Source organism: Anarrhichthys ocellatus, unplaced genomic scaffold (genome assembly GCF_004355925.1).
Source record: "Anarrhichthys ocellatus isolate YVR2014 unplaced genomic scaffold, GSC_Weel_1.0 scaffold88, whole genome shotgun sequence".
Lineage (NCBI taxonomy): Eukaryota > Metazoa > Chordata > Actinopteri > Perciformes > Anarhichadidae > Anarrhichthys > Anarrhichthys ocellatus.
In genome coordinates, this window is record NW_022280118.1 from 1,333,957 (window position 1) to 1,342,442 (window position 8,486).

The 8,486-nt window shown below is 38.0% G+C and overlaps 1 protein-coding gene across 1 annotated transcript in view; it reads left to right on the top strand.

The window, feature by feature from the left end:
* Nucleotides 1-4,425: 4,425 nt before the first annotated feature.
* rad54l (RAD54 like) overlaps nt 4,426-8,486 on the top strand; it is a 20,252-nt gene continuing 16,191 nt past the window's right edge. The window contains exons 1-10 of the mRNA XM_031875297.1: nt 4,426-4,744; nt 4,862-4,945; nt 5,392-5,502; nt 5,604-5,664; nt 5,756-5,891; nt 6,035-6,104; nt 6,503-6,791; nt 7,708-7,832; nt 7,911-8,061; nt 8,173-8,299. Of these exons, the coding sequence (XP_031731157.1) occupies nt 4,742-4,744; nt 4,862-4,945; nt 5,392-5,502; nt 5,604-5,664; nt 5,756-5,891; nt 6,035-6,104; nt 6,503-6,791; nt 7,708-7,832; nt 7,911-8,061; nt 8,173-8,299 (1,157 nt within the window). The 5' untranslated portion in view covers nt 4,426-4,741. The remainder of the gene's footprint in view (nt 4,745-4,861; nt 4,946-5,391; nt 5,503-5,603; nt 5,665-5,755; nt 5,892-6,034; nt 6,105-6,502; nt 6,792-7,707; nt 7,833-7,910; nt 8,062-8,172; nt 8,300-8,486) is intronic.

Consider the following 8,486-nt stretch of genomic DNA (forward strand, 5'->3'; position numbering starts at 1 on the left):
CACACACACACAACAAAAAACCCAACAACAAAAAACACTGGCTTATTTCCTCGATGTCCATGGACCCCTGCCCTGTCTTTATTTACGTCCCTGGTTATGACAAACTAAACTACACTTACAGTATGGTTAATGGTTAAGAAAAAATCAATCACCATTGTTTTATGTATCACCTTAACATACAGTACTGTATATTGTAATAGTAAGGCAAGAAAATGGAGTTAATTTTGAATACAAAAAAAACAACAAAACGACTGGCTTCCCACCCACCATCGGCACAGCTGGTTCAGTCTGCAGGTGTTCACAGCTCTGAAAGCCTTGGAGTTTTTATTTCCACAGACAATGTGATGTAATTTCCAAATAATAATGAGGCACAGTTACTACTGTGCTTCTACTACTGCATACCTTACATAAACAGTTTGACAAGCATCTGTACATTCATTAAAAGCCAGTATTCTGTATTTATATTGCTGAACAGGTCCGGCAGTCTGTAAAGTCACTGCTCAAATTTATTTATTTGTGTCCGCATTCATTGATATTATATTTGTCAATTCATTATGTAAATATCCAGGTTATGGTATGATGAGAATTTAGAGTAAATTGAAGAAATCATTTAGTGGATTTTGTGTTTAGGGAAATTATCTTAACATGTCTCACACTAAAATACACTTTACCAAACGTCAAATGTTTTTACTGCCGAGAGACAACAGACTCCTCCCTCATGGTACCAGTTAAAATGGGGAAAAGAATGAAAAGAAAAGATCTGATGATGAATGCTGTTTATGCTACCTTTATTAACCAGACCTAGAGTTGCCACAGATTCAAATGAATGACAAGTGATAAGTATACTCAGTTATTCTTAACTGTGCTTTCAGCTTGTGTACATACAGTAGCTGAATGCAGTGTATCATTTCTGAGGCCTTCTGACTGTCAAATTTCAAAACATGTCTGTACCTAAATTATCTGTTAGATGCTATGCATCATGTTGCCTTACTGTACATAAGAGTATTTATTCTTTAAATTATTGTATTTATTCTTTATTTGCATTAAAGTTGTTCTGGCTATGTTTATTATCAATAAAGTACCCATGTATATTTATGTTTTTTCATTTGTCGTTTTTTTTTTATAGAACAATCCATGTTGAGTCAGGAATATTTCATTTTCAGGTCCCAAAGCATGTTCTATATTCTGAAGCATTTGAATACTGGAGTGTGTCCCTAGAATAATAAAAATAAAAATTAGACTTGTACGGTGGTAAATAATTTATTATTTGATAAATGCAAGGATTTTACAGGCCAACACAATACTACTGGCTAATGGGAGATTTTGTTGCTGCTCTCTGAGTTGTTTAGTATGAGTTGCCACAACGTTTATACATATTTAAATTAAAAAGAGCCATATTTCAATTAAAGCAATCGCAAACAGTGAATGTTAGAGAGCTGCGAGACAAAGTATGATGGACAGCGAATAAGTAGAATGTCAAAACCTTTTAGGAAGCTACTTTACTTTTATATTGCCTTTTAAAAAAGAGAATAAGGAAAAGGAATTATTAATCACATCATTATTAGTTGACTTTATTTATGCATCTTTCAAGTGCCGCTGTGTTGAGCATATTCTCAAAAGTTTTAAGGAGCTAAGAAAAACAACACTGACTTGAAAATCAATCAAATTTGGATATATATATATATATATATATATATATATATATATATATATATATATATATATATTTACTTAACAGTGACAATTCACGTAACCAATTTATAATAGCTATTTGAATAAATATCATTATTTCATTATTAGATTATTTAATTATTTATTAAGTAAATTATCATCAAATTGATGATTCTCTTGGCACACTCAACACTCCAAAGCAGTGAAGAGTAATATTACTTATTGATTTAGAAAAATATGTAGGCGTACACAAAACACTTGGGTAACAGCAGTGAAGGAGAAACATAGCCGATTACTTCCATCTAACAGCTTACACTCTAAAGCAGTGGTTCTCAACTGGTCTGGCTGCGGGACCCACCATCACCCCTTAATGACCCACGACCGACGGGTATATCTATATTCAAGAAGTCTAGTAGTAGTAACGTCTCTGTGTAGTAAACAACTGCCAAATCAAATAAAGAAAGTACATCAATTGTATTTTAACAAATATTATTCTCATTTTTCAAATTTAACTGGATGGATTATAAATAATACATAGAAATACATAAATAAATGTTCTTCTCATTTCAAGTAAAATAACGGCTGGATTAAAAAATAAATTACGTAACAAAATACATTTTAGAAAAATTATTTTCACTGAATTGCCCTGCAGCTTTAAATTCAGTTCATTCAGGGTGAAGTGAAAAAGCCACGATATTATATTTTTCTCATCTTCCAAAAAGAGAAATTAGTGTTGGAAGAATTCACCTATATGAGTCTGTCCAGTCAGAGTCTAATGACTCTGGTCTCTCTGGCCATTTTTCTCTTTTGGAAATCGTCCTATGATTTGACTTTCACAACTCTCACTTCAACAGTCCTGCTCTGCTGTCTATATCCTCGTCTCTCCCCCGTGTGTCTCGGTAGCTGTGTCTCAATTCAGGGTCTGCATTCTTCGGAGGACCCAGCCTTCGCGGTTACGTGGGCTGTGTCTTTGAGGACCGCGTAGGCTAGACCGTGCGGTCTACGAAATGAGACGGCCTACGCTACAGAGGACTTCCTGTTTGCGTCAACAGCTGTTCCCGCCCCGCCCGCCTCTTGCTGCTCCCGTCGCCTAAAATCCCTGCTCAACAGGATTATATACAGTATATACAGTGGGTACGGAAAGTATTCAGACCCCTTTAAATTTGTCACTCTTTGTTTCATTGCAGCCATTTGCTAAAATCAAAAAAGTTCATTTTATTTCTCATTAATGTACACTCAGCACCCCATCTTGACAGAAAAAAACAGAAATGTAGAATTTTTTGCAAATTTATTAAAAAAGAAAAACTGAAATATCACAAAGTGTTTGCAAACCAAATGTTATTGCACTTTTGTTCATATAGCAGTACTTTTAAAATAAAAATGCGCAATACACTACTTTTGAATTCATTATTGAATTTTGCGCATAACAATGCGATTAATCACGATTAAATATTGTAATCGTTGCCCAGCACTAGATATAATATAGAATGTATGATATACACTACATTTGCCTGACAAGAGAAATGTTACTGATTAGAACTGAAAGCTCGACCTTGAACATACATTCAGTACATTGTGCTGATAATGCTTCTCTTTCACTCTAGACAACCTGGACAGCTTTTGCCAGGGGCCCCCATTAACTAAATCTGGTCCTGGAAATCACACCCAGGTCGGGGTTACTCATGATCAAAAACATTGGTGAAATAGTGTTGGTGATTTCCAACAAGGCATATAAGGTGCGTGGTTTTAATTGGCAGAGGTCTTGCTAATGGTAACATTATTAGTATTAGAAGTTAGTATCAAGTCTTACAGCTGGGAAATTTATTCAAGGAGGAAAAACATGCAAGTAGCCTACTGGCTGCATCATCGGTGAAATACACTTAGCTGAGGTATTAATTTCCAAATAGGCATGTAAGTTGCTTGCTTTGGCAAAACTTTGCGGTTATAGAGCATGGGTTTATTGAGTGGAGGTATTGTGCCGGCAGTAGAGTTATAAGTTACAATAGAAAAATCTAAATAAGTTGACTCCCAAAAAAATATGTTTGTGTCTTAGGAAATAGAATAGGAGTAGAACGGACATTAAACTGTTTTTCAATTGCCATTTGACTGGTACAAAGCAAAATGGTGCTTGTATTGTTATGGTGGACACAACACAACATAACAAGCCTAGAAATGCCTTCATCTTTCCATAAGAGGACACGCTCCTTCAAGGAGCGATCTCTTTGGATTACATTTATTTTCTGCTTTTTAAATCATTGGAAGACATCTGTCTTGTGCTTTGGTTACAAGAATTCAAGGACAATTTACTGTTATTATGCAACACAGGGTTGCACCACAAACTGCAGAAAAACATGACAAACAAAAACAGTAGTGCATTCCTGTAATGCATCAGAAGGAATGCAAACAGGAGCAACAAAACAATCTTAACATTAAAAATTAAAAAAAAACATCAGGGAAAGTCCATCAGCTTTGACTATGTTTGAGTCATGTCATGTCATGTTGCCAACTTGTCCTACATGCCTATTGTGGCTGTGTACAGTTATGAATGTGAAAATGAACAGATTCATATTGCAGCGGCTGATCTTATTCATTATATAGTTATTCGATTTCGGTCAAAACCAGAACTCTCGCACACCGGCACCCTACAGTAATGACGTAGCAGTGTTTTTGGCCTTTCAGGCTTGCCGTAATGTTGTGCAACAACATTTAGCGCGAAGTTTAATACCAACCGGAATAAAGCTAAACCGAGGGGAAAACTGCAGTTGGTTGCATGCCAAACTAATGCTATTATACATCTTCTAGGGGACTAACATCCCCCTAACTAGGGGACATAGGCAACTGCCTATGTCATATCGCTGGTAATACTTATCTGTTAGGTCAGTTAGTGCTTTTATAAAGTAAGAGCAAAAAAAGGAGACTGACACTGACATGAGCGACTTTGCTTTGAAAGCAGGCAGAGCATCTAGCGTTAGCTGTTTCTGGGTAACTAGGGGTAAGTTAGCTTTAAATGCTAGCAACACGGGCAGGTGAGGAGTATCGACATAACAGCTACGCCTAGCAAACAAGGAACATGGTAAGTAAGCCGAATTAGTGTTATGTTTTTCCATTATGCTTCAGACTGCATTCGGGTGTTTACTACCAACTTGAAACTATCTATTTTAATGCTAATCGTTTAAAATCACAATCCCAGAGGAGGAGTCTTGCACCCAGTCAGGTTGCCAAACGGAAGCAACCAGGAGATTCCTGTGAAGATGATGACTGGACATGTAGAACTGTGAGTAAATTAGCATGACCAATAAGTTAACGTTGTACATTAGCTTCATTCAAAGCTGTTACATTTAGAGTTGACTGCAAATCTCTCTCATTGTTGCGTCCTTATATGATGAGACCAGTAGCCAAAGTCTGTTAATACATTTGGGCGTTTAGCGTTAAATGCTTTCTTACATATTGGCATATGCACAGACATATTCATATATCAACATATTTGCCATTAGTTTCTTCAATGAAAGCTTTAACATAACGGCCTATCATGTGTGTCATTTATGGATAAGCGAGGCACAAACGCATAGATGCTTTGCTGAGAATGGTAGATGTTTTCTTTCTTCACAATATCAAGCTATGAGGGAAAATGGTCACGATTCAATGAGTGAAAAACCATAAATAATGATGGGCTACATCGGTGCTGTTGGAATTAAAAAGTGTGTAATGCTTTCTTTACAGGAGAAAAAAAGAAAAGGTTGTAATGAGAGCAGAGAAAGCCATATTTCTCCCTTCAGAAAGCCTCTAACACAGCTGAACAAGCTGCCCCCGTGTGTGGATGGTGACAAACATGTAAGCGTTGTTGAGCACTATCAAACTACATCTTGTGTGTGTGAATAGTTACAAATTTGATGCCACGACTTGGCTCACTTGTTTTAAAATCCTTTCTACAGGAGGCGTTTATTCGCAGTATTCTCGCCAAGCCATTCAAAATTCCTATTTCTAATTACACAGGTAACAATTTTCTTGTTACATGCTTCTCTTTCATGTTTAGTACAATGGGTAAAGAATTACTGAAAGTGTACTCTTGATTAATTGCCCACAGGCGCACTGGGAATCAGGGCACTCGGTCTAAAGCGTGCCGGTGTGAGGAAAGCACTTCACGATCCCTTTGCAGAAGACGCTTTGGTCCTTTATGAGCCCCCGACTCTGAGCACTCACGATCTGATCAAAGCTGAGAAGTAAGTCCTCTTAAATGATCAATTCTGATCAGATATATGAATTTGTAGACATAAACTTTTACACTTTATAGCCTTCACTGGCATTGCTGTATATCAGTTCTTGTAATAAAACGAAACGTGTCACCTTTCTTTGTCCTGTCCAGAGAGAAATTACCAGTCCATGTTGTTGTGGATCCAGTTTTAGGAAAAGTGCTCAGACCCCATCAGAGAGAGGTAAAGATTCTTTCTTTCTAAATGTTTACTGACCCAACTGAAAAATAAAATGATATTAAAAGATATATTGCATTCATCATAATAGTGTTAAATAGTGGAGACGTGGAATCCTACATTATTGAAGCGGCCTCATATTGCTTCTCTTCATAAACTTAAAAATGGAATGAGAAGTAATATAGTTCTTGACTTTGGAAGCAGTATATTGACAAAACAAACAAAAGTAAAGCTTTTTCTGGAGCCTTCAATCAGTTGTTATTGTCTTAATCTTTGAGGTGGACCACAAGATGCAGTTGAAAGCTCCAGAAAAAGCAAGTTAAAAAGTTATTTTTTAACCACAAATTAAAAAATAAATATATTTATATATTAGATACAAAATGGATGTCTTTTTATCTCTTGAGGGGGTGAAGTTCCTGTGGGAGTGTGTGACCGGAAGACGCATCTCTGAATCGTACGGCTGCATCATGGCCGATGAGATGGGCCTAGGGAAGACCTTGCAGTGCATCGCCCTCATGTGGACCCTGCTGCGCCAAAGCCCAGATGCTAAGCCGGAGATAGACAAGGCCATCGTGGTTTCCCCTTCCAGTCTGGTTCGCAACTGGTACAATGAAGTAGGAAAGTGGCTGGGAGGACGCGTCTCACCGGTGGCCATCGACGGAGGTTCAAAGGATGAGATCGATAGACAGCTAGGTGCAGTTTGCCTCTCCCCTCCGTGTCATTACGAGTATCCACAGCAGAGTTTGTGGACCACAGACTCCTGCTTTTTTCAAGTTTTTAAGAGCCAAACCAGAATAATTCAAACATCACACTGCCATTCTTTAGGATATTGCTTTACACATTGTAGCGCCATCTTGTGGCTGAATCAATGCAAAGCAAATCCAGCCAAAAGAACAAACCAGAGGGATTTAGCAAGGCTGCACAATGCAAGCATAACATTTTTCTTTCTTTTTACATTTAACATTTAGGCACCCTGGAGGCTTCGGGGGTTAGAGCACCAACCATGAACCTCAACCTCTGTTGCATGTCTCCACCCCTGGCTCTCTCTCTCTCCACTATTTTACTGTCACTTCTCTGCTGTGTCTTTCTAATAAGCATCACATGTCCAAACACAACTCCAAATGTATGATGATGTTGCTCTGTGTCTGCTTACACAGAACAACCTAATGCAGAGTTTACACAGTATTTCAGATGTTGTGTTTTCAGCTCGTCCTGCTGGCCCCAAGTGGCCAAAAACTGAATTAATGCAGCTTTAAAGCTGGATGGATTCCAAAGTCATAGAATGAATGTATGATTGTTCGCATCAATCGAAAATTACATCTCCATATTACTTTCTTAAGGTTTTTCTGCTATTTCAAGTAATTGTAACTAATGGTAATATTGCAGCGTGTCATTTACATTTTGGCCAAGTGTCCTCTAGAATTACAAAAATATACCACCAAACCTCAATTTATGGCTGGAAATGGAGGGTACTTTGACAATCTCTGGTTTTAATAGTGTTGATTGGTTTCCAGGTAAACGTTCCTTCAACGTAAAATACATCCTTTGGAAAATATTGGAGTTTATTAATTGTCTGCTTATTATTTGTTTGTTTATCTTTGGTTTTTAGTGAACTTCATGTCTCAGCATGGTTTGAGGATACCAACCCCGATCCTGATCATCTCATACGAGACGTTTCGGCTGCACGCCAGGGTTCTGCACAAGGGCAAGGTCGGACTGGTCATCTGCGATGAGGTACTTCATCTCATCCTTCGTACCCCAGAATTGTCGAGGACCGTTGACAAGGTGATGTAATAGTTGTGCGTGCTCTAGGGTCATCGGCTGAAGAACTCTGACAACCAGACATACCAGGCCCTAAATGCCATGAGTGCCCAGAGGAGAGTGCTGATATCAGGCACTCCCATCCAGAACGACCTCCTGGAGTACTTCAGCCTGGTCCACTTTGTTAATGCTGGGATCCTTGGTAAGTAGCTCCACGCACAAAATGGCTAAACCATATTTGGATTATATCTGCCGTTTTTCCTGATCCCCTCTATTTGTTTTTTTTATTTGTTTTTTCTTCCCTGGATGGCAGGTACAGCCCAGGAGTTTAAAAAGCGGTTTGAGCTTCCCATCCTCAAGGGTCGAGATGCAGCTGCTAGTGATAAAGACAGAGAGACCGGAGAGGGCAAACTCAAGGAGCTGATCAGCATCGTTAACAGGTGAGCTCAAAGCACGTATGCAGGGTGTTTTATTCTACTTCATTTTCTAGAATAAAGCGGCTTTTGTTATCTTTGCTTTGTCTTTCATCAAGTTATTATTTTATTATATATATATATATATATATATATATATATGATCAGCATCGTTAACATGTGAGCTCAAAGCACGTATGCAGGGTGTTTTATT